The following is a 27268-nucleotide window of genomic DNA, read 5'->3' on the forward strand; positions in this document are numbered from 1 at the left end:
GTAGCTCTATATGTACGTATATAAATAATATAAAACACAAAAAGGGTTAACTAACTGTACAGGAACAAACGCTCCTGATTATGACATTCAAATTCTTCTTCTTCTTTCGGCTTTTCACGGTTAGGGGTCGCCACAGTGGAACTCCGGTCCACTAATGATTGGCAGTAGATTTTTACGGTGCCGAGGTGCCAGCTCACCGCCCAACCTTCAACGAAGGCACGCCCATTCACGCATGTCTTTCAAATGCCACTCGACCACGGGGAGGACATGCAGACTCCACACAGAAGGCGCTCAAGCAGAGAATCGAACTGGAGAACCTCTTGCTGTGAGGCGACAACGCTATTGCTGCACCACCGCGCCTGATTATAACATTCAAATTATATTTGACACCATTTTATATTAATAATTTGATTATGGCATTCAAATTATTAATATAAAATAGTGCCAAATATCTTAGATTACTTTGTATTCTTATTAAAAAAAGAAAACAGGATTCAAGCTGATATTGCTCATTTCCTTTGCTTTAACTCAATAAAAAAACTTGGTTTAAACAAGCAATACCATCTTGAAATGATTTTTCTTATTTTAAATAAAACTGCAATGTGATGTATGACAAGGATCTTGTATAAGATAATAAGAAATTTTGGTAATAGTCTATATTAATAATTCAAATGTGATAAAGAGAAATCACTCCTATTCAATTAGTTTTCCCTCTTGTTATTTTGTTCTTCCTTAAAGAAAAAAAAACTTTCCTTGACACATATTTACACTGTCTACAATTATTACACATACACACACACCAATGAGAAGACAGGAACTGCAAAAAATTTTTTTTTCATTTGTTTCCAATTGTATTTCATTTTTTAAGTTAAAAAAAAAAAGGCTATGTGGACTAGTTCCTAGAACATATTTCACCCACAACCAATATTTATTATGTAGCACATATAGAATTAAGTGCAGAAACACCTCCCACCACCACCAAATTACAATACACCAAGTAATCAAACGGGGAAATGTGCTCCATCAACCAGACCTCAAATCAAATCCTGTATCAATTAAAAGCTAGTATACAGCTTTTCCTAGATACTGATAACGTGTAAAAATCAAATGCAACAGCTAGTTAAAATGCGTTTATAACAGTGCCTTATCACAAGATAAAGATAGTAAATTGTCAAACATTCCAAAAATAACAAATACGGAAAGCGGCTCCAGGATAGCAACAATGTTAACTCTCAGTGCCAGCTAGCATCCTCCCTTCATTAGTAGCAGCTCAGGATAAAGACAGTAAATTGTCAAACAAACATACTCCAAAAACAACAAATATGGGTGACTGGAACTCTTATCAAGATCCTAAATTAGACAAGTTGGGTGCTTCTCCAGCGTTCAATAAACAGGCAATGGTAGCATTGAAAGAATTGAAAATGGATTTCAAACTCTATGACCCTTTTAAACACATACACTCACAAGGGAAAGCAGAGAATTTTACTTTTTATTCAACCTGCCATAAAATGTGGTCGAGAATTGACTTTTTCTTAATTTCAGAGGTGTTGATCTCAGCTGACCCTAGTGTTTCTAATCAAGTCAGACAACTCTCAGACCATTCAAAGATAACTTTAACCTTAAACAGCAGTAAACAGCAGTAATATGAATACTAAGAGGCTTCGAGGATATAATTGGTCCTTGAACCCATATTTACTAACCAAGGAGGATATATTAATGGAAGTCAAGGAGATACTTAAACAGTTACTAAATAATATTTCTCAAAATAGACACCCAATAGATATAGAATGGGCTACAACTAAAACGCAGCTAAGAGGACTATTTATCCAAAAAGCTACATATTATAAAAAATTGCAAAAGAAGACTCAATTGGATTTAGAAACTAAAATTCAATTATTGGACCAAGATTTGATGAGGAACTATAATGAACAGACAGAAACTGAGCTAATAAGATGTCAAAAAGAACTATTTTTACTTCATAATAGAAATTTGTCATTTTATGAACAAAGAAATTTAGTTAAATATGCAAATCATATTCAAACCCCCTCAAAAGCATTAGCTCGTATCATTAACCAGATGAAATCAACACGATTAATTACTGAAATACACTATAACAATACTACATATACTGACAAGGCTGATATCATGAAGACCTTTGAAAAAATTTTTAATCAGATTTACGGTGAGAAGCAGACACTCTTGCAAGATAAAGATAGAAAAGATTTTCTACAGAAAATCACTTTCCCTAATATTGATAAGGAATTTCATAGAGATTTAATCAAACCGATTACAGTTGAGGAGGTGTTCGAGACAATCAAGAAACTAAAGCCTCACAAAGCCCCAGGCCCAGATGGTTTGACCTCGGAATTCTACAAATCTTTTAGTGAGATTCTGAGCAGTGTATTGTCACAGACTTTTAATTATATCACTCTAAATAGAATTAATGATCCTCATTTTAATGCCTCAAGGACAGTTCTGATATTAAAGGAGAAAGGTGATTCCAAAAATCCTGATATTTACAGACCTATATCACTTTTGAATATGGACATGAAAATCATGACATCCATTCTGGCGAGTAGACTGAAAAAGGTAATAAACCCAATAATATCAGAAGAACAGGCGGGGTTTATGGATGGGAGACAGACCACGGATAATACCTTAACGCTCCACACCTTAATCTCTTATGCGAAATATAAAAACCTGAATTTATGCCTAATTATTGATGCTCAGAAAGCATTTGATAGGGTTAATTTGGTTTATTTATTTGATACATTATCTTATTTTAATATACCGCAGGAGTTTATCTCAACGTTAAGGATACTATATAAAAACGCATACACAAATTTATCTATAAATCACGAATGCTCAAATAGGATAAAAATCAAAAATGGTACCCGACAGGGCTGCCCAATATCTCCCATCTTATTTAATCTTTACTTGAAGCCCTTATTTTTACACCTTAAGCAAAATGTTTTTTTTTATAATTCATAGGTTCATAGGTTTATACTAGGCTATCTGCCCTAAGGCATTTATAAGCCTAGCCCAAAGTTATGTGGCTTACGCCACCCCTTATGTTAGAAATAATGTGACCATTAGTTTGTTGTACCTCTGTCCAGCAGTGACACAGAGATGATTCCCGGGGTAAACCTACGATCTCCCATCCACCGGTCAAGATTTCTCTTGAACAGAGCCAGCGAGGTGCTCTGCCTCACATGGACTGGGATTTTATTCCACAGCATAGGGAGTCTCTGGGTGATAAATCTATCCCTCCAGCACGTCCTATTTATATCCGTGCTAAGGTTTAAGTCACTTGCTCTAGTGGTTCTGGTGGATTTGGATTTTTTGAGGTGGAGCATGGCCATTAATTCCGGGTTGGTCATGGCCTTGTATGTCAGGCACAGGTCACCTCTGAGCAGACGGTATGCAACTGAATAGAGTTGGAGTTTCTTCAGTCTGGCAGTATATGACAGGTTTTGGAGTCCCTTTATCCTTTTGGTGAGGAACTTTTGGGGTCTCTCCAATTGCTGCAGGTGTCGGGTGAGATACATCCCGAATGGGGCATTGTACTCGATCATTGGTCTGATAAGTGAAGAGTACAGGGGAACAAAGACCTCACTTGATCTGGATGTGAATCCCTTCATGATCAGATGGGCAATGTAGAAGGTCTTTCGAACCACTTTAGCAACGTGAGTGTCAAACGACAGGCCACTGTCAACCTGGGTACCCAGGTCCCTGATAACCTCTTCTGTGCTTAGTGGGTTGCCATCGATATGGTAGCTTGGGGTTAACCTTGTTTTTCCCGAAGGGTATGACTATACACTTTTTTGCGTTTAACTTCAGGCCATGGCTCTGGCACCAGCTATCAGTTTCCGTGAGACCCCTCTGAAGGATGTCTGTGTCCGATGTACTATCCACTATGGCACCCAGTTTGCAGTCATCCGCAAACTTTGTCAGCCATAGTCCTCCTATGTTTGCCTGTACTTCTGAGAAGTAGATGCCGAACAATAGGGGGCCAAGGACTGAGCCCTGTGGGACACCACTTGTAACCGGCTTGGAGTCTGACATGGCTCCAGCATCTCTAACCCTGTGGGTTCTGTCCTTTAGCCAGTTTGCAACCCATCTTGTGACATATGGGTTTACATTTAAGCTGGTAAGTTTCTCTATGATACCCGAGTGGGGTATTGTGTCGAAAGCTTTTGCAAGGTCAAGGTAGGCTGTATGGACTGCCTTTCCCTCATCAATGGCCTTGGTAACTGTTTCGAAGAAGTCGAACAAGTTCAAAAGGCAAGATCTGCCCTTGACAAAGCCAAACTGGGTTGGGTCCAAGGTCTGCAAGTCCCCTATGTCCTTGTTTATGAGTTCCATTATGATCCTCTCCATAGCTTAGCTTTGCAGACCAGGCTTGTTAAGCTTATGGGGCGGTAATTACCAGGGTCCGTAGAGGCACCGCCTTTGTGGAGTGGGACCACAGTTGCCGTACGCCACTCCTTGGGCACATGTCCTGTGGTAAGGCTAAGATTAAACAGCTGCCTTATGTGCGGGTTTAGTTCTTCATTGAGTTCATGTAGCACACAGCCGGGGACACCATCCGGTCCCATTGATGCTGTGTTTTTAGCTTTAGAGAGAGCAGCTTTCACCTGCGCATTTGAGATGTCTGGGAGGCTACACTTTGTTGGGATAGTTATCTCTCCTTTGGGGGGGGGGAGAGGGGGGTGAAGTTTGCGCTGAACCTGTCTGCTAGTATGTTGGCAATGTCTGTGGGTTCAGTGATTTTTGTATCATTTTGGACTAATTCTGAGCATATCTGGGAGTTTCCACCCAGGTTTCTGACATAGCTGAAGAAGGCCTTATGATTGTCTTTTGAATCTATGGCAATTTTTTTCTCAAAGTTGGCCTTGGATGATTTTATGAGGGATCGTAGTTTCTTGCTAGTACTGATCAAAGATGCCTTCCCTTTTTGGGATTTTTCTCTATCATGTAATAGCTTTCTCCTCTTATTGTAAAGTTTGTTTATGGCTGGGGTCCACCAGACTGGACGTGTGCCCTTGATGGAAAGAGTCTTGGTTTTATTTGGGATTGCCTGATCCATGCAGTCCTGAAGGTGTTCATAGAAGGCATTTGTAACGGCTTCCGCAGATTGGGTTGTGGTTTCCATTGGCTTGGGGGCCTTGAAGGATACCACACCTGTCTTGAGTAGTGTGAAGTTTGCTTTAGAGAAATTCTTCACTGTGGTCTTTTTTGTTTGGGGTGGGGGCGGGATGTGGATTTCTAGTGAGATTAGTTTATGATCTGATCTCACCAAAGAGGGATATACTTCCGGTGTGGAGCATTTTGTCCCCATGTTTGTGTTGATGAGATCTAGTATATTTTCTCCTCTTGTGGGGACGGTGACTAGTCGTTATATGGCATTTGAATTTATGAACTCCAGGAACCTTTGGGCTAGAAAGTTGGGGCTTGAGTAATGTTCCCAGTCTATATTCAGGTAGTTGAAGTCACCCAATATGATGGTGTTTGGCGATACATTTATACCCTCCAGTGTCTTCAGGAAGGCTGTGTGGGTTTCCTGAGTTTGAGAGGGTGACCTGTAGCATGCTACAAATTGGTAGAGCAGTTTTGCCTATGGTTAATTGCACCTGGATGGTTTCCGATGCTTCATGCGTAGTCACCAACCTGGAGGTGTGGGTATCCTTGATGAATATGGACACACCCCCTCCTTTTGTGGTATGGTCCGGGTTTTGGGGCCGGAACACATGATATGAGGTAAAACCTGATAGTGCCGGGGTGCTCTCAGGAGCCTTGAACCAGGTTTCAGTCACAGCACAGACATCAATGTTCTCCATACTGAGAAGGGCCTCGAGTGCATGCATTTTGAGATTTAGACTTCTGGCATTGAGCAGCATTACCCTTAGTTTCTTCCCATTTTTGTTTTCTAGGGTGGTAGGTTTAGAATTTGAGCCTTGCCTAAAAAAGGCACTATGGGGGTGGCAAGAGCCTTAGCCAATATCCGGAATCCCAGGGGTGACAGGTGCAAGCCGTCCCTTGCGAAGCAGCGTGGCTTGTCAAGCATGTCATCCCAAGCAGACAGACACTGGATCCCCTTTGAATGACACCAGAAATTACGCCAATTGTTAAAGCTGATCATCTTGTCACTATATTGTGGCATCATTTGTGGTGAAGGAAGGATACTGCTCAGGGTCAGGGTCATACCTGCCTGGGCTAAATAATCAGAGAGCTCCTCTATGTCTCTTTTCATGTAGTCCAGGGAGGTACGTCTCAGGTCGTTCACACCAGCATGGACAATGACTGTGTCATACTTGTACTTGCCGTGGAGTGACCTGAGTGCTTGTGTTATGTGGCGGATTCTAGCGCCCGATAGGCAGCTTACCGTGACCTTCTTCTTGTTCAGCCTGGTGAGTGGGACGTCAGTGTGTCTGACTATGGAGTCACCTATGACAAGTATGTTTGGTGTTGTATTTGGCCTTAAGGGCAGTGACTGCTTTGCACACTGATTTTGTTTTTTATGTGTTGTTTGTGTGGTGTCTTGAGTTTGCAGTTGCTTGGGTGCCTGCTTTGGAGGCCTTTGCTGTTTAGGTAAATTTTTACTCAGAGCCTCAGAGTACGTCTTAGTGTGTTTATGTGTTTGATTCAGTGGTGTGGTTGAGTTATGTGAGACTTGTATTGTGGTGTGTGTAGTTGCCTTCTCCTCCTGCCTGGTCTTGCCAGTCCTGAGTTGAAAGAGCTCAGCCTCCAGTTTGGCTAAATAGCTGCATCTCTCGCAAGTGTTAGTGTTATGTGGGAGGAGGAGAGGGTTGTCCGTGTACATGAGGCAATTGTAACATTGCCTCAGAATTCCCAGATTCACCAACTGGGCAGGAGAGGACGCCAGCATCTGACCCTTCGACATGCTAGAAAGAATTATGAGTTGGTATGAGACAGAAAAGTAGAGGGCTTAGCAGGGAAGTGGGCACTCCTGGGGGGTTTTGCAAGTGAGGGATTTGTATAATATAGGAGTGCTTGACCTGCAAAGAAAATGCTTATAAGACAAGGGATATGCTTTTAAGATAAGTGCTGAGCTTTTTGAGAAGAAAAAGCAATTAGGAACAAGTGCTGTGCTTTTTAGTAAGGTGTAAACTGTTTAGGTTCCTAACAGAGCAGTTCTAAGGGAAAAATTGAAGAACAGACTTTATGGAGCCAGAAAAAGTTTAACCTTGTTAAACTGGCACTGCCCGATGCTGCTCTAGTGGCAACTCCGCACTAAATGGCGCTAAAGCACGTTAAGGCGTGCTTGATAGCAGGGGCTGGAAAGAAGCAGGAATAGACCCAAAACGGACAATAAAACTACAGTTTCAAGTCAGTAACCACTCCTACGGGGGGAAGGGAAGGCTGCTCAATGTTATTCACTGCCACTGATCAACAGAGAGACTTTCCTTTAGCCCAAGCAAAAATGGCCTCACAGAAACTCTCCTGTACTGTATGGGATAAAGGTTAGGATGGCTGCCTATGCAGATGATTTAAACATATATTGTACCACACCTGTTTCCGATACTGAAAAAATATTAGCTGCAATAGAAATCTTTGAGAGAATTTCCAACTACAAGCTAAATTTTAAAAAATCTAAAATATTCCCATTAAAGACACCCACACCCTTTTCAATGCTACCATTGATAGGACAAGTAATGACGGAAGAAAAGATAAAATATCTGGGGATTGTCTTCTCAACTGAAAATAGAGATTTTTTTATAAACAATGTAAAGTCAACTACAGATCAAATAACACTGGATCTTGAAAGATGGAGTAGATTGAAGTTACCAATGATGGCAAGAGCAGCTATCATAAGAATGAATGTTCTTCCTAGAATGTTATATATTTTTAGAGCTGCACAACTCAGAATTACCAAAACATTCTTTAAACAGCTTCATGTAAGATTGGGAAGATTTCTTTGGGAACCTAGGAAGACGAGAATATCATATGAAAAATTGATGGCTCCAAAAATAAGGGGCTGGAATTACGGCTTTGAAATGTACTATTTAGTGATTCAGGCCAACAGGATTTTAAAGGCGTCTTACTTGATAGTGATAGTAGAAAATGGACACCCAAATGGGTGGTCTTAACGTACAAGCATATAAATGAAGTGGGAGTCAATGCTAAAGCATTACCCTTTTTAAATAATCGGACAATGAGTAAATATAAGTTAATGGAGCACATCAAAAGCTATGTAACGGCAATTCAAACTCTTTTCGCTTCCTTAAATTTACTAAAATATATGATGGTTTTCCAACCGTTTCATAGGAACCCAAATTTAACAATTGGTGGTCAATTGATTGATTTAAAGAAATTCCCTTTAATCATGGAGTTAACTGTACTCGATTTATATCCTTTTCTAGGAGTACCAGTACATGATATTCTAAAAGAAATAGAACTTCCTATTTCCTATTTAACTATAGTAAGACAGCTAAAAGACTTGGTTATAAATTATTTTAATAACTTTGAAATGAAAGAGGAGGATTTAACCATTTCTCGTAATCTATGGGAAGTGTTGTTGCAGGATAGAAAATATATAACCGCAGCATATAAATTGATAAAAGAGAGGAAGTATAATAATTACATTCTTTTATCGAGTTACTGGAGAGAGAAATTGATATTGCCAGATGACAATAAGATATTGGAGGCATTTAAGTTAACATTAAAGTCCGTATCCCTTCAGAAATTGGTATTTACACAGCTGATGATAATTAACAATGCATACTATACTCGTCTCACTTTGCACAAATTTGATGCGAAGAATTCACCCATATGCCCACAATGCTTAGATCAGACAGCAGATTTACTTCACATGTTCTGGAGTTGTAAGTGCATTTATAAATTATGGAATTCATTAAAATTGCAGTTACAAAAAATGGGTTACCAAAATTCAACACTCTCTTAGGAGTTTATGATTCTTCATATTCCCCCGGAGAATCTAGATAAATCAAAAACGATTGTAATTATGAATATTTGCCTATTAATGAAATTATATATAGCCACAAATTGGTTGAACCCAGCCCAGACATCGTAGGAAAATTTCAGATTGTTGGCAATAAAACACATCTTAAGCATAAACTGTTAATTAGTGACCACAAGAAAAATATCAACAATATAAAAATATGGGAGCAAATTTTTAATATTGTTTTGGCTTAGAGGTTACTATCCACTTTTTCTCGGGAACCAGAATATAGTCTAAATCAACCTTAGATTAGATAGAGAATGTACAGAAAAGACAGATTGTTGGCTTTGTTTTGTTAATGTTGGATTTTTTTATTATTTTCCTTTTGATTGTTAGTGCTGTACCTTTGATCAATACATGAGGTTGATATATATGTGAAATTAACCAATGGAAGCATCTTGTATATATTGTATATAATGTGTGAATTTGTAATATGGTTGTGAAAAATAATAAAAAATGATTATTGAAAAACAAAAACAAAAACAAAAACAACAAATATGCAAATAGGCTCCAGGACATTATCAGTGCTAACTCTCTACACCAGCAAATACCCACCTCTAGTAGGAGATCCTTGGCCTTGTTCTGAAAAATATTACACCAATATGCTCCACACCTGTAGTTACCCCATCACTGGTCAGATCACACCACTGTGCTGTCCTTTTTTCAACAAGAACCCCGCGCACAAGATGTAATCTAATCCTACTGTCTTCATGGATTTGCCCAGGGCCAATCTTCTAGCATTCTCTGAAAACCTAAGGAGACTTAACGACCAAACAACAAATATGGCCACTTATACCATATTTCTACTCTCACATTAATTCCGGATTGAGTTATGCGTCCCCATCTGCCACAAATACAATGACAAGCTTAGGAAAAAGCCCCCATATTAAAACTCCAGTACCAACAAACGTTGCAATAAAAGGAAAGTAACTGCTAGCCTTAAGAAGTAACCTCAGAAAGGCACAGAACTCAGGCAACAGATCAATATCTGCAAAGACAGTTATGAATTAAAGTACTGTCAGTTCATCCACAGTTAACTGCAAAGCCTTTTAACTAGGTTAACAATACTAACCAATGCACAAAGTTACTTCTCTAATGTCACCACTCACTCTGACCCACAGGACATCACTACATATCCCCTCCTTGTTCCTCTTCTTACTCGATTCATTCAGTCAACATCCCCCTACAATTACCACAAATAAAGCCTTAAAAACCCAATACAAAACCAAAAACATTAGATCCATTTATCCAGACAACATGACAGGCTGTCTCCTTCTTAGAATGAAATACTGCCTCACAGATTTTATATTAAAAGTTGTCAATCTCAGTGTCTTCGATGGGGATGTACACAAAGTCTGGATGACAGATCTACTGCAGCCTTCTTCAGTAGGGAAGTACACAAGTCTTGAGGAAAGCTACTGTGGCCCTCTGCAATGGGTACGCACAAAAGTCTGGAGGACAGTGAATGCAGCACCCCTCCACAAGCACAGCCCACCACCAACCCAGGAAGCTACAGACCAATTAACCTTACTAGCATAAACTGTAAAGCAATTGAACATGTACAGTTCATAAACAATTATATAAATAGCTTACAAGCTCTCTATTCTAATTAATTTGACTTTGTAAAAGGCAAGCCCTGCCTGCTAAATGTAGTAGAGCTCTTTCAGACAGTTAAAAGCAGCATTGTATGACAGCAAATCAGTGCGCAGTGCCTACTTGGAATGAGCCAAGACATTCCATATATTCCCATTCTTCAGCATTAAGAAGTTGGCCCAATTAAATATTAATCCTTACATAACTTGATGTGATAGCAAACCTGCACAGTCAGGGTTGGTGGCCCACTTTCCTTAAAATGCAGGTCAATGTTTCCTTACAGAACCTTGTTTTGGGGCCAATCCTATCAGCAGACGTTCTAATGCATCACTGTTGCAATAGCCTAGGCTGCTTGAGCATTACCCCATGCACCAGCCATCTTCGCAAACCTTTGGTCTCCTTGTATGCACTCCAACTGCCATGAGCACTCAAGGCGCTCCCTATAAAAGGCACTTGTAGCCCCAACTTACTGCACAGCATTTTTTGCCCAGGAAGGACGCAAGAGTCCTGCATACTTGTATAACAAAGTTAGGAAATGGAAGGACACTAGAAATATTGCAAAGTAGACACATTTGGATTTCAGAAAACAGTCAAATTAAACTTGCAGGAACACTGGAGATGATGACCACTGAATGGTTAGAAGTAAACGTTTTACAGAATAGCAGTGGGTTGATCCAGTGATACTGAGGCCATGCATGGTCAATGGGCAGATAACCTGTGAGTTATGTAAATAATTATCCCTTTTAGTCAGCTTCAAATCTGAATAAAGATGACAGTACTTACTGCATACATTAACACATTATGGAATATTGTGTTGCATTAACTGTGTAAATGACAGCATTTTTTCCACTTAAAATTACAAAATAATTAAGTATTAAAAAGCTTTTTAGCCTAATGTACTCATCTTTCTAAAGTCCCACATACATGTTGTCTCTGCCTGTTGTCTCCTTACACATCACATTGTGTACCAGATTGTTGCATGCTCAGTGCAGCCCATGGGTGTTTTTCATTTTAGGTTATAAAACCCCTCATCCTTAATAAGTACAGTACCAGTTAAACTCTTCCTCATACCTTCTTGCATTAACTGAATGAATTATTCTTGGTGTAATGCTTTCTCAAAAAAAGGAAGATAATTAAATAATACAGCTCCCTACCCAGTGCACCCACCCCACCAAGGATGGTAACATCCATCACTCCCCTTCCTATCAAACCATCAGTCTCCCAAGCTGCTAAATAAAACCAGATCACACAGGCTGTAGTTGGGGCTTTACACGTCTACACCAGAGGAGTGGTTATTCTCTTCTTAATTTGGATGCTAAAACACACCAGTCTATCACAACAGTTAATTATAATAACTATATGAAACGGGGTTTAGTTAAACCCAATTGGGCCTTCCCAGTAAACAAAGGCAAAATAAAGAAAACTACCTACTTTTCCTGCCCGAGTGCTTTATTACAATACTTTAGCCATTCATTGCCCTGTCTTTCGGCATCCTGCAATTAACATAATGCATCTAAGCACCAACCCTTTCCCTTCTAGTCCTACTGCTTGGCTGCAACAACGTTAATGGTCGGTTTCTCTCTGCCCTACTCTGCTCCTCTGTCCCATAAGTAGTTCAAAATGTCTGTTCTGCTAAACATATACTGTTACATCCCCCCCTGTCTTGCATGAGCTCACCATTTCCCGGTCTTTTGGCAGCATTTGCAGTTTTCTGTCATACATACTATGCCTGCTTCACTCTTCTCTCTCTTGGATCACTGTTCAAAGCATCTCCCATTTTGGCTTAAATTGGAATTAGCAAGCACAACCCCCCCCCCAATCCTTTCCTGCAGTCTCTTCAATCCATTTTTTAAACCATTTCCACTCCGTTGAACCTTTTCCCTTTATGACACTCTCCTGTTCAGTCATTGTCTAGAAAGTACAGTTTTGTACCTACCATAAACGTAGATGTCCGATAGATATGCAACTGCAGTCATAACATATGGGTTGTCCTGCCTCAGGCAGCCCTCGGTCGGCCAGATTCCAAAGTCTGGGTCCGGCGTCAGCTGGTGTCGCCTCCTCTCCGACGTCAGAGCGGCTGGAGTATAAAGGCATCGGCTGACTCCATCTTCTTCAGTGTTTCTTGCCCCAGATGCCAGGTGCCCTCCTAGGAAGGCTAAATTTGGTGAAAGGATAAACAATTCCAGACATGCACAACAGTAATAAACAGATACACCATAGGAGGTACCCCCAGCTAATAGGAAGGGGTAGTGGACCCATAAAGAAGGTTGCAGAGGGGTAGGAGGGTGGGAAAATCCGACTGCAGTTGCATATCTATCGGACATCTACATTTATGGTAGGTACAAAACTGTACTATGTCCTTCAAGAATGCAACTGCAGTCATAACATATGGGTTGAATACCATAGCCAAGCTGGGGGTGGATGGAACTAAGAAAGGGATGGTGTAGCTAAAATGCCCTGCAGGACTGCCGAAGCAAAGCCTGCTTGGGATCTGGAGTATAAGGGCAGGTTGTAGTGCTTGGTAAATGTATGCACGGAGCTCCATGTAGCAGCCTCTAGAATGTCCTTTGTAGCCACTCCTCTTAGGAAAGCTGTGGATGTGGCTATAGCTCTGGTGGAATGTGGCCTAATATTGGCTGGCACAGCTTTTCCATGGAAAGAATAGCAGACTCTGATGCAGTGTCCAATCCATTTTGAAATTGTTTGTTTGGAGATTGCTTTTCCTTGTACTCCAGCAGCATAGGCTACAAACAGTTGGTCAGACTTTCTGGTGGCCTTAGTTCTGTCCAAGTAGTAATGTAGTTGCCTGTGTATGTCCAAAGTATGCAGCATTTTTTCCCCCCTGTTTTGTGGATTGGGGAAGAAAGTAGGCAGGTGAATAGCTTGATTTAGAGATACCCTGGAAATTACTTTTGGCATGAATGTAGGATTGGTTCTTAGAAACTCTGTCCTGATGAAAAATGAGGAAGGGAGGTACTGCCATGAGTGCCTGTATCTCCGAGACTCTTCTTGCAGATGTGACTGCCAATAGAAAAAACGTTTTCCATGATAGAAATTGCATTTCTGAAGTTGCTACTGGCTCAAAAGGAGGAAGAGTTAATTTTTCCAAAACGAAATTGAGGTCCCATGCAGGTACTGGCTGTTTTCTGGGAGGTTTGATATTCTTTATCCCTCTTAGGAACTGTCTTAGCAAAGGATGTGAAAACAGTGGTGGATCACAATTGTATTTTGCTGAGATTGCTGAGGCGTGAATCTTTATAGAAGAATATGAGAGTCCAGTATGAAACATTTCTGCCAAGTATTCCAATATCTGAGGTATACTCAGTAATGCTGTATCCTGACCCCTGTTGGCATTCCAGATGCTGAATCTCTTCCACTTGGCTGAATAGGTTTTTCTGGTGGAAGGTCTGCGTGCTTCAGTAAGATCTCTTGAACTTTTTTGGAAAGAGATAGCGGAAGGAGTCATGGTAACCTCCAGGCTGTCAGATGCAATGTTTTCAGGTTTTGATGGACAGTCCTGTAATTGTGTTGTGTTAGAAGCAGGGGCCATAGGGGCAGAGGCCCGCGGTTTGGTCCGAGATATGCTCAACAGCAATGGGTACCAATGTTGCCTTGGCCAGTCTGGAGCTATCAGAATGCCTGTTGGTTGTTCTGCTTTGATCTTCAGTATCACCTTGGTCAGCAGAGGTAGAGGAGGAAATGCATACATTTTTAGGGAATTCCAGCTGAAGGAGAGAGCATCCGTTTTCCAGGCTAGAGGATGGTGGGTCCTTGTGCAGAACTTTTCCAGGTGATGATTCATGTGAGAAGCAAAGAGATCTACATCCAGTTTTCCCCATGTCTTTGTTATTTGTAAGAAAATGTTAGGATGCAGCATCCATTCGTGTGGATCCAAGAAATTTCTGCTCAGCTTGTCCGCCAGTAAATTGTCCTTGCCTGGCACAAAAGTACAGTTTTGTACCTACCATAAATGTAGATGTTCGAGGATTCCATTGCTGCAGTCCTGACTATTGGGTATAGTCCGCGTCCCAGTCGGCCCGAATACCAGAGTATAAGGCTGACGTCGGTCATGGCGCCTTAGACTGACGTCAGTACGTCAGGGTACTAATGCGCATGACCGACGCCATTTCCTCAGTCTTTTCTTGCCCCAGATGTCAGAAGACCCAAAAAGACAAGTCCCAAAAAACCTGCACCAAAAAACATGTACAATATATACAACAATATATACAAAAAATATAAGCATGTAAACTCACCTACACAACCACCTCTAAACACAGAGGGGAAGGAGGGAGGGTAAATTGGACTGCAGCAATGGAATCCTCGAACATCTACATTTATGGTAGGTACAAAACTGTACTATGTTCTTCGTCTTCCATTGCTGCAGTCCTGACTATTGGGTAGAATCCCAAAGCAGAGGAAAGGGAGGCTGGCAAATTATAAGGAAGTAGGAGCTGATAACATGCCTTGCAAAACAGCAGTGGCAAAACCAGCCCTAGACTTAGAGTAGATAGGAAGATGATAATGCTTAGAGAAAGTATGCACTGAACTCCAAGTAGCTGCTTCCAAAATATCCTTAGTTGCCACCCCTTAGAAATGCTGTAGAAGTGGCAGTAGCCCTAGTGGAATGAGGCCTAATCCCAGCTGGAATCTCCTTGCCATGATGGGAATAACAAAATGCAATGCAAAAGCCAATCCACCGGGAAATAGTTTGTTTTGACACAGGCTTGCCCTGTGAACTCAAGACAAAAGAAACAAACAACTGCTGAGACTGCCTAAAATCCTTAGTCCTGCTTAAATAATATCTCAATTGCCTGTGTACATCTAAAGTGTGCAAAATTTTTTCCCCTTTATTTTGGGGATCTGCATAAAAAGTAGGCAAATGAATAGTTTGGTTTAAAGCCACACTAGAAACCACCTTAGGCATAAAGGAAGGATTACTACGTAATGTTACCCTATCCTTATGGAAAACCAAAAAAGGCTCTACTGCCATAAGGGCCTGCAACTCAGACACCCTTCTTGCAGAAGTAATGGCCAACAGAAAAGCAGTCTTCCATGACAAGTATTTCAACTCAGCAGTAGCCGCAGGCTCAAAGGTTGTAGAGTAAGTTTTCCAACACAAAATTGAGGTCCCAAGCAGGAGTAGGAGCTCTCATTGGGGTCTTATATTCTTTGCCCCTCTAAGAAACTGCTTGAACAAAGGATGCGAAAACAAAGGTGGGTCACAATCATAATGAGCTGAAATTGCTGCAGCATGAATCTTAATGGAAGAGAAGGACAAACCTTTGTCCAACAATTCAGTAAGATATTGAAGAGCCACACTCAAATTAGGCTCAGAAATCTCCAAATTCTTTGCTGTACTCCAAAATAAAAATCTCTTCCATTTGTCTGCGTACACCTTCCTTGTACTAGGTCTTCTAGCTTCCATAATCACATTTAAAACTTGCTGAGGAAGTTGAGACCTGCTGTGCTTCAAGAGAGAATATGCCAGGCTGTTAGATGAAGAGAGTGAAGCTTGACATTGAGCAGATGACCATCCTTCTGAGATAACAGATGAGGAATCAGAGGTAAAGGCCATGGAGGCTTCCTTACCAGACTCCGTAGTAGTGGATACCAGTGTTGCGAGGCCAATCTGGAGCTATCAAAATCATCCTTGGCCTGTCTTGTCTGACCTTTAATAATACATTTGGAAGAAGAGGCAGAGGTGGAAAGGCATAGACATGAAGGTTTTCCAACTGAAAGACAGAGCAACCACCTTCCAAGCTGTGTGATGAAACCCCTTTGTGCAATACTTTGGCAGCTGGTGGTTTAGTGGAGAAGCGAACAGATCTATGTCTGGAGTTCCCATGACACTGTCAAGTTCTGAAATACATGAAGATCCAGTTTCCACTCGTGGGGATCCATGATTTGTCTGCTTAACACATCTGCTAGGAGTTCTGTGCTCCTGGCAGAAACCTTGCCTGAAGAGTTAGTTGCAGGTTTAGCAGTCTCCCATGAAATCATTGCTTGCCTGCATAGAGGATAAGAATGTGTTCCCCTTGCTTGTTGATGTACCACATGACAGTTGTGTTGTCTGTTAGAATCAACACCTGCCCTGGAAGAAGTAACTCCTTGAAAGCCATCAATGCAAACTGGACTGCTAACATCTCCTTCATGTTGATATGTAGATGCTGTAGTCTGGCAGGCCACTTGTCTTGTATCCACTTTCCATTTAGATGAGCTCCCCAAGCAGTGTCCGAGGCATCTGTCGTTAAAATCTGACTCGCCTCTGGCGGGTCACAGAGAGTCCCTTGTTTAGGTGACATTCCTGAGCCCACCACAAGAATTCCTTTTGAAGGCAAGGTATTATTTGAATGACAGTGTCCAAATCCTGGCAGTGCTGTGTCCATACATTTTGAGATACCATTGCAGCTTCCTCATATGCAGTTTGGCATTGGGAAGCACTAGAATACAAGATGCCATGAACCCTAATGCTTGAAGGACTGTCCTTGCAGTCAGCACGGACTGATGAGATAGTTGATGGAAGTAAAGTGACAGACTCTTTTGTTTGTCCGGGGTTAAAAGGCCATCTGGGCTGCTGTATTCAGTCTCACACCCAGAAAGCACATGTCTTGAGAGGGTACTAGACTGGACTTTATTTCGTTCACAGAATACCCCAGGCATCTTAGCACTGCTATGACATATTCCAGATGCTGTAGAAGGTCTTCCTTTTCTTGAGCCAGAATCAGGCAGTCGTCCAAGTAAGGATAGATTTGAATGCCTTGAAGCCTGAAGTAAGCTATCACTGGAGCCAGAACCTTTGTGAATACTCTGGGCAGTAGATAAGCCAAAGGGCAATGCAGAGAACTGATAATGAAAATCTCCAGTTGAAACCGCAGATACTTTCTGCAACCTAGCCTTATAGGCACATGAAGGTAAGCTTCCTTGAGATCTAAAGTTACCATCCAGTGATCTTTGCCCAGCAGAGGTAACAGTTGTTGTAACGTCAACATCTTGAACTTGGGAATGTCCAGATAAGTGTTGAGGATAGATAAATCCAAAATTGGTCTCCACGTGTTCCCCTTCTTTGGTACTAGGAACAGGCGAGAATAAAATCAAGCCCCTTTCTGATACAGGGACTGGCTGAATGGCCCCTATCTGGAGTAACTGAGAAACTTGCTTGTGAGCCTCTTTTCTTTGTGGAGGAGGAACATCCGGCATGCCTTTGAAAGGGGCATTGTGTGGAAATAAAATCTGTAACCGTGATGAATGATATCCAGCACCCATCTGTCTAGAGTGATTAAATCCCAATTTTCTTTGAAAAGAGACAGTCTTCCTCCCAAAGGAGCTGCCAGGCGAGAATCCACTGGCAGCTGAAAAGGCAGGTCATTGGGTCTGCTTACGAAGGACTGACCCCTGCCCGCACCAGAAGTCTGAGCAGGTGAACTCTCTGATCTAGGCCTAAATGAACCTTGAGCCCTGCCCTACCACGTCTAGACCTACCCCTAGACTGGGAACCATAAGCAGGATATGTCCACCCCTTAGCAGGCCAATTTCTACTAAACTTGGAGGCTGCACCTGCAAAAATCTTTAACAGTCTGCATAGACTTAGCTTTGTCCTCCATTTTCTTTAAAACTGCTTCCACAGGCGGTCCAAACAACACATCAGACTGTAAAGGAGCATCCAAAATCCTGGTCTTAACATGCTCAGCTAAATTCTGATCCTTCAACCAGGCATGTCTGCGAAGAACAGAACTAGTAGCAGCCACCCTCGAGGAGGCCTGAACAGCATCAAAACCACACTGCAAAGAATGCTTACCCACTTGTTCAGACACATGAACCAAATCCAGCAATTCTTTACACTCAATACCTTCCGCCAAAGCATCCACCTTAGATTTCAATTGTGAAAGGAGATAATTCTGATATTTTAGCATGTGAAACTGACAATTCAACGCCCTCATGGCTAGAGTGGAAGAAGTATACACTTTCTTACCCCACCTATCCAAAGCCCTTGCCTCTTTATCAGAGGGTAAAGGATTTTTAACCACAGAAGCTTTAACACCTTTAGGCCCCTGAGAAACAGTTTCTGGGTCCGCCCTAGGACTCTTAAACAAATACTTATGAGCTTCGGGCACCCTATAATACCTATCAGGCTTAACAGGAGCAGGAGGCAAGGAGTCAGGGTTCAGGGAAGCCTCTGCAAAAACATCCTCTACCACATTCAACACAGGAGGAATAGCTAAGGGCCTATGCTGGGGTAAAAACAAGAATTCCCTAAGCCTTTTCCTGGAATCAGAGTAATCCTGGCCTTCCCATTTAAAGTGCTCCCTCATGGAGTGAAGAGTCTCTGAAAATGAAAAATCCTCAGGAGGAGAAGCTGTAGGAGTGGAATCATCCACATCAGAATCAGAATAAGTAGGAAACTCTTGTAAGTCTTCCACAGAAGACTCTGAAGCCTGTGAACACTGTTCAAAACTATCAAACTCCTGTTCCACCCTAGGCCTCTTATCAGGCGGGGCATAGAACCTCTAATCAGAGTAATCAAATCTTCTGCCATTTTAAGCATATGTTTCTTAGGCACAGAGCCGAAATGCTAGGAGAAGCCCCCACAGAAGCTGAACTTGGCCTACCTCTAAAAGAAGCTTTGGCAACAGAAGGAGAGGCCCTAACTACCTTGGGAAGAGGGAAGAACAGTTACCTGAGAAGCCCCCTCAGCCTGGCCTACCTCCTGAGAGGGCACATCCTGTAACAGTAAAGTATCTACCTGAGACTCCATAGAGACTCCTGGCAAAACCTCTGGCTCCCCTGAGCCTTCTAAAGAACCGACGTCCGGGACTGCGGTTCCTCACCCCTAGGCTTCACTGTTTTGTCCTTGCGCTTCTTGGATGAAGGCGTCGGAGCATCCGGCGGCATATTATAATTACAACGCTTCCCAAACACTAACCTAGCACAATCTAGCCTCCTCTTAATAGTGCTTGTTAAATCTAGCACAAGAGCGGCAACCAACAACGTCGTGCTCAGGCCCTAAACAAGGTATACACAATGTATGATAATCCCTATCGGTATCTGCTTCCCACAAGAAATACAGTTATTCACTTTTTCTGACATCCGGTTAAATACTGAGGCAAGAAAAACCAAAATGTTCCCACGAGTTACTTAGCCAACTCTGTTTCGGTCTGAAACTCCGGTTTGAAAATCTCAGAACGCCAACCTGCACTCGCAAAATTGCTTCTGCATCGGACCATGCGGCAAAAAAGACTGAGGAAATGGCGTGGGTCATGCGCATTAGTACCCTGGCGTTCTGTCGTCAGTCTAAAGCGCCATGACCCGGCGTCAGCCTTATACTCTGGTATTCGGGCCGACTGGACGCGGACTATACCCAATAGTCAGGACTGCAGCAATGGAAGACGAAGAACATCTGGGATTGCAAATGTATCTTCAGACTCAGGGATTTCTCCCAGAGAATCATTGTTAGTCTGCAGAGAGGATAAGAATGAGTGCCTCCCTGCTTGTTTATATACCACATGACAGTGGTGTTGTCTGTCCTTATTAGCAAATGTCCCTGTTGTAGTGATTTTTCGAAAGTCTCGATTGCCTGTATCACTGCCAACATCTCTTTTTGGTTTATGTGCAGATGTCTTTCCCTTGGTGTCCATAGACCTTGAATGCATCTGCCCTCCATGTGCGCCCCCCATCCATGATCTGAGGCGTCTGTTGTAATCATTTGACCTGCTTGAGGTTTGTTGAAGGACATGCCTTTGTTTAACTGACTTGCTTGAGCCCACCACAAAAATTCTTTTTGCAGACATGGAATGAGTGGGATTACGTCCTCTAGGCTTTGGCTGTGTTGGGACCATAAGCTTTAAGTACCATTGCAGCTTTCTCATATGAAGTCTTGCCAAAGGTATCAGAAGAATGCAAGATGCCATGAACCCCAGGGCCTGCAGGATTTTCCTTGCAGTCAGCTGGGAGAGCTTTGCTAGGCCTTTAAAGTACTCTGGTAACTGCTGTTGTTTTTCCTCTGTGAGGTAGGCCATTTGAGTTTCTGTGTCCAGTTTGGCTCCTAGGAAAATAATCTGTTGGGATGGCAGTAGTCTTGATTTCTGAATGTTGACTGTGTATCCCAAGGCCTGCAGTAGTTGAATGACATAGTCCAAGTTTGCTATTAAGGTTTGTTTGTTGTCTGCTTGTATGAGGCAGTCGTCCAGGTAGGGGTACATTTGAATCCCCTGGAGTCTGCAGTGTGCCACTACTGATGCCAGGTATTTCGTGAACACTCTGGGCACAGTAGATAAGCCAAACGGCAATGCTGAGAATTGATAATGCTCTGTCCCTGCAAGAAATCTGAGGTATCTTCTGCAGCTTTGCTTGATTGGGACATGCAGGTATGCCTCCTTGAGGTCCAGAGTGACCAGCCAAGACCCCTTGCCCAGCATGGGAAGGAGTTGCTGCAACGTCAGCATTTTGAACTTTGGCACAATGAGAAAAGTATTTAGAGTAGACAAGTCCAGTATAGGCCTCCATTTGTTTTCTTTTCTTGGAACAAGGAACAGTCTTGAGTAAAATCACTGGCCTTGTTCCTGAGGAGAAACCCTTTCTATTGCTTTTATATTTAACAGCTTTGAAACTTGAGTGAGTGCCTCTGCCCTTTGATGATGTGGCAGGTTTGGCATGCCTTGTCTTATTGGTAAAGTATAGAAGTGGAATCTGTAACCCTTGTCTATTAAATCCAGAATCCAGTTGTCCTTGGTTAAGATATGCCAGTTTTTTGAGAATAAGGATAATTTTCCGCCCAAAGGTGCTTCACTTTGAGCCTTTGTAGGCGGTATGAAAGTCAAGTCATTGTGATTGTCCTTGTGGTGCAGCTGGGCTGTCTGCACCACTTCTTTGATTTGGAGGTTGCCATTGGCGGCCCCTGTAGGATCCTCGGTATTGCCCTCTACCTCGGGCATGCCTGTTTTTTCCCCTTTGAAATTTGTCAGAGTCTGGGAAGGACCAATTCTTTGAAGGCCAGTTTCTGCTGAACTTGGGTGGCTGAACCTGGAGGAAATCCTTGACTGTCTGTACTGACTTAGCTTTTTCCTCAATGGATTTCAACACATCTTGTGCATTAGCACCAAAAAGCTTCTGTTTTTCCAGAGGTGCATCAAGTAACTTTACTTTAACATTGTCTGGCAATGGCTGATCTTTTAACCAAGCATGTCTATGTATCACAGCCCCAGTCATAGCTGCCCTACATGAAGCCTCCAATGCATCATAACCACACTGAAGAAAATGATTGCTAACCTGCTGAGTGTTATGTATATGATCCTGCAATGCTTTTCTATCAATAGGCTCAGGAGAGGCTAGTTTTTTCTGTAAATCATCCAGTAAAAAATCCTGGTACTTAAACATATGAAAAAGGCAGTTAAGTGACCTCATGGCTAGGGTGGTAGAGGTATAAACTTTTTTACCCCATCTCTCCAGGAACCTAGCTTCCCTATCTGCTGGCAGTGGATTCTTGGCAGTGGAAGTAGCCACTTCCTTGGGGCCCTGTGAAATAGTTTCTAGATCCACAGAGTGGGCCTTAAAGAGATGTTTGTGAGTGTCAGGGACCCTGTAATATCTGTCTGGCTTGACAGGAGCAGGGGGGAGAGAATCAGGGTTAGCACTGGAGTCAGAGAAAACATCATCCAAAACATCCATAACTGGAGGAATAGCTAAAGGTCTGTGCTGGGGAAGCTTGAGGAAGGTACGTAGCCTTTTCCTGGAATCAGAGAATTCCTGACCCTGCCATTTAAAATGTTCCCTCATAGAGTGCAGGACTTCACCAAACGAGAAATCCTCTGGAGGGGAGGCAGAGGGAATTGATTCCTCAGCATCAGAGTCCTCATAGGCCTGGAAGGATTCTTCTTGGGTATCTGAATGCTCAGAATCCCCAGAAGCTTCATCTGAAGAGAGGTTGTCAGCCTGCTCAGTTCTGGGCCTTTTCTCTGCAGGTGGCTGAGAACCTCTGTCTGGGTGAGGCTGGGACCCCCTGATAAGGGAGATAAGATCTGCAGCAAGAGACATGATCTGTTTATCAGAAGAAGGGGCCTGAACAGCAGGTTTAGGATGGGCCTTGGCCTGGCTGGCGGCCTTAGCACGTGCAAAGGCCTTGATGGACATGGATACAGGAGGCCTTGCAGCCCCACGTGTAGGGGTAACCTTGTCTACGGCAATGGTGTCGGGTAGATCCAGAACTTCGGTTTCCGGAGTTAAATCAACAACCGGCACCGGAGAGGTCTCCGGGACCGAAGGACGTGTTAACGCTGTGTCGTCAGCCTGGAGCGGTTGAATTACCGCTTCCGAAGGGACCGAAGCACTAGCGGAGGGTTTAGGAGTAGCATCGGTGGTGGACGCGGGCCGAGGATGTCGGTCCCGGTCCTTTCGTTTTTTGGTAGACTGAGTTGTCGGTTGATCAGACGGCATAATATATGCGAAAGATTCACCGAAAAAGTCTTCGGCAAATTCTGCCCGGCGCCTGAGAGTGCGCTTATTAAGGCAAGCACAGGCAGCACAGGCCGAGACGTCGTGGTCTGGGCCCAGGCAAGGAAGGCAGTAAGAATGGAAGTCCTTATGAGGTATTTGTTTACCACAAGACAAACGATTATTAACTTTCTTAATTTGTTCTGACATCGGCTGAGGCAAGAAAAAATGTTTCCCAATGGGGTACTTAGCTTTTAGATGACTTCGGTACTGAAAACACAGGAGCTGACCGACCGGCACTTGCGAACTGCTTCTGCTTCGGGCACCGCGTGGCAAGAAAGACAGAAGAAGATGGCGTCAGCCGATGCCTTTATACTCCAGCCACTCTGACGTCGGAGAGGAGGGGACACCAGCCGACGCTGGACCCAGACTTTGGAATCCGGCCGACCGAGGGCTGCCTGAGGCAGGACAACCCATATGTTATGACTGCAGTTGCATTCTTGAAGGACATCTGTTCCTACCCCTTCTATTTTCTGTTTATGATTCCTGTGCCCTTCTAGCTGCTGTTGCCTTTGTTTACCATATACCTCTTCTGAAAGTACTTTTATTCCCATAAGTCTTCTCCTTACCTTAATTCACTTCTTCAATTTAATAGTACAATTATTCTGATATAAACCTGAATTCCAGATTTCAGCAAAACTGCGCCACCCATAAATGGGAAGTCCATCTGTGAGGCAGACATTCTTTTCTTTTTCATGCCTGCCCCAATCACACACTATCCCTGTTCACCTGACTGCTTCCTGGGGAAGACAGTGTACTCCCACATACTGTCCTTCCTTGCAGTGCCTGCATTTGGTATCAACCGCTATACAACTAAGTATGATCCATTTCTCGATCACTTCACTTGTCCCTTCATGTGCCTCCACTGCAGTTCCATGTGTCAGGTGACTAATAGACACATACTATAATGTGTACTTTGTGCCACCAATGAGAACATTTTTCACTTCCTGGACTATCTGTCCAATTTCAGCCCCAGAATAATAATCATCACTCATCCACACCCATCCTGACTTGCCTATTCATCTGACATTACACATAAGAGTCTACAATAAGCAGAACTTGTCCCCACTGCCTTATAACCAGTCATCCCTGCTACAGTCTTTCCTACTCTGTCTGTGCTAGCTCTCCTACCTACTTTTACCTAATTAATTCCTCCTGTCTGGTGCACAAATGAAGCTGTTTGTTTTTTTCACATGTGCTTATTATGTCTAACCTGCTGGGAAGTTTAACATTGTCCCGGACTTGATTTTTCTTTCTTTCTGCATTACCCATTAAAATCCGTTAGTCCTCCTTTTCTCACTATTACTTATGTATCAGAGGGCACTGGAAGCAGCTGTACCTGCCTTTCTTTCTGCACTTGGACATTCATTACCTCCTGACCTCTTCTACCTGCATCATTTTCCTTTTCACATTCAGTCCTGAGCTGTTCCTCTCTAGTCAAATCTCCTCTGCTATTACTATTTCTGTGCCCTTAATTTTTGCACCAGGTCTGCTCTCCTACCTGATCTCCATTTTCTCCATTCTGTCTCCTCAAACTACCTTCACCCAGACCCTGTTATCTCCCCATCTCCCTACCTGTAACTGACTAAATTAATCGCTGGCTTCCTATTAATCATCTTCAACTGAACTACTGTAGAAACTACCATCTAAATTCTCTTACTCTAAACAAGGTACACAGATACTAAGATGTGAGATAACTAAAATGTTAAAAGCATGAATACATATACGTTTATCTTCACAGAAGTGAGTCAACCTACCACCTTAGAGTAAATAAAATATTTGGTTTTGATCAAAAACAAGCATGTCCTCTGCTTGCAAGGTATAGCAAACTTGGAGTTAGTACAGTTAGATAGCGGTTGTGTGATGGCAGTTGTTCAGACCTGCTACAACTTGCATCACTTTGCTTATAGTTTAACTCTATCCACATTTTACTTATAGGTACATAATACAGTGACAAGACTGCTGTATAATTTAATGCACATTTTTAAGTCACATGCATACCAGTTTATATGTCTGGGTTTATCTAATAAAGGGGTAAATATCTGACATCTGAAGATCAACCCATGTAACCTCAGACAGGCTAAAAGTCTTGTTTAAGACCTCCACACAATGCTATGGCATGAATCAAGTTTCAAAGACAAAATTAAATGATTCCCTACTTTATGTTTCATTAAACAGGCTAAATCAACTGTTTAAACTGTTGCATCCAAGGTGCAAAGTAAATGATTACCATTGTCCTCATCGGATCTCTGAGGATGAGTGTTGACATTGGCAGGAGCACCGTGCGTTGCCCAACGAGTATGTGCGATACCAACATGAATGTCACACACCACATCAAAATCCACATCTTGCTCTGAAAAATAACCCATAATACACATCATAAATACAAAACTAAGACATACAATGTACAGCGATATCCAAACTGCATATAAATATGTAAAGTCAAGAGTTAAAATACAAGTTCACAAAAAAGTCAGTAGTGGTGTAAAATGTTGACTTCAATGTTTCAGTTTGTTTGTTATAGCAAACATGAAACCTAAAAGATTATTCTCATATTTGCATCTAACTGTAGAGAGGATCTAAACTGTTATCTGCAGCACATTTATCAAGAACGCTTCTAATGTTATTATCTGTATTAACTTACCTTAGGTTGAAAGAAAGTGAATTCCATAACCTAGTACTTCAGATGCTATGCTTGGCCTCTCCGCACTTCCCTACCCACCTCTTGTTACTCACTTTTCTCCTATGCAGTCTCATCTGTCAATAATCACAGCTCAGCTCAGCCCAGCCTCTTTTCTGCTACAACCAATCCAATTCAATCTATTTTAACTATCCTACTAATACCAAATTACCAAATAATAGGGCTGAAGTCAGTCAAGAGCTGTAATGTTCAAAAAGAATTTAATAACACAAAGCATAAAACTGAGTTGAGCGCTTTTGTCCTTGCCAACAGAATTGACCACAACATGCAAATGTTCATTTAAATACAAAATAAATTAATAATACAACCAATGAACACTGAGCAAGTTAAAATGGTTAAAAAAGCATTTATCCTCTCTCAAAGGCACGTCATAATTAAACATATATTGATAGGGATGCAAGAAATGTATAGATTAATCTAAATTATTTCTAAAACAACAAATAAATGATAAAGCTTTATAAATAAATATTAATGCTAAAACCAATGCTCAATAACCCGGAAGGGAAACCACTGGATTAACCACTCAACACTGGATTACAGTTTAGCTGCCCTTAATTTTAATAAACAGGTTGTAGAGGTGGCATCAATTAAATCAGGATTTTCACCTGCATTCAAGTGCTTCTGTCATAACAATTCTTTATACTCTGTTTCTACTCAAGGACCACTTCTGGCATCTTTTGCTGTTATAAAATAAAAAATAATATTTCTCATTTTCTTTGCATCCCGTGCTGTGCCTATACAAGGCATTTATCTCGCTTATTTTTATGCAGTTCCTATGTTCATAAATACTTTTGTGCAGTGGGCATTCAGTTTTACCAACATAAAACGAGAAACAGCAGTCAGAAAAGGCTAAATATACAACTCCTATACTTTTACAGTTGAACCCCTTGTCTGAATCTGAATGTGTGATTAATACTTGGTAAAACTATATTATCCCCCTCAAAAATGCACTCACATTGTCAACACATTCTGCCTTTTTACATACATTTCCTTGTTTACTGTATTGTCCGAGGTGTTCACACCTGTTCTTTCAATCTTTTTCTTTTAGGTTGTTACATCTTTCAAAAATAAATATAGGCTGTCTTCCCACCTTCTCTATTAAATCAGCATTCCTCTCTAGCACTTACCAGTTGTTCTTAACACTTTGGATGGCCTTACTTTCTATGCCATACCTAAGCACCATGCTGTTCTCAAAGGGCACCCTCAAAACTCCAGCATTATCCCCGTCAACATTTTCAACCCTGTCTTCATTGTTGGCAATAGGGAGTCTCTTAGCTAACAGGGGGTAGAATCTAGAATGTCTCCCTTGCTAGAGTTCCCTATGGAGAGAATCCATCATCTCGTCTGGGTACCCCCTTTCATAAAGCATGCGCCTTAGGAAACTAATTTCATTCCCAAAGTCCAGGTCATCTGATATGATCGTGGATAACCGTATCATCTGCCCTTTCAGTAGGCTTTTCTTTTGTTTAAACGGATGGCAGCTGCTGAAGTGTAAATAATTATTAGAG

At 42.0% G+C, this 27268-nt stretch overlaps 1 protein-coding gene across 1 annotated transcript in view; it reads right to left on the reverse strand.

Annotated features, from left to right (window-relative positions):
• The window catches only part of LOC122789348 (glutamine--fructose-6-phosphate aminotransferase [isomerizing] 1-like), a gene marked incomplete in the record, with an annotated part of 1275423 nt that overhangs the window by 1000584 nt on the left and 247571 nt on the right, over nt 1-27268 (reverse strand). Inside the window, 1 exon segment of the mRNA XM_044056728.1 lies at nt 25290-25412. Within this exon segment, the coding sequence (XP_043912663.1) occupies nt 25290-25412 (123 nt within the window).

The sequence above is a fragment of the Protopterus annectens genome, chromosome 14.part0, assembly GCF_019279795.1.
Source record: "Protopterus annectens isolate FY-2018-M chromosome 14.part0, PAN1.0, whole genome shotgun sequence".
NCBI lineage: Eukaryota > Metazoa > Chordata > Ceratodontiformes > Protopteridae > Protopterus > Protopterus annectens.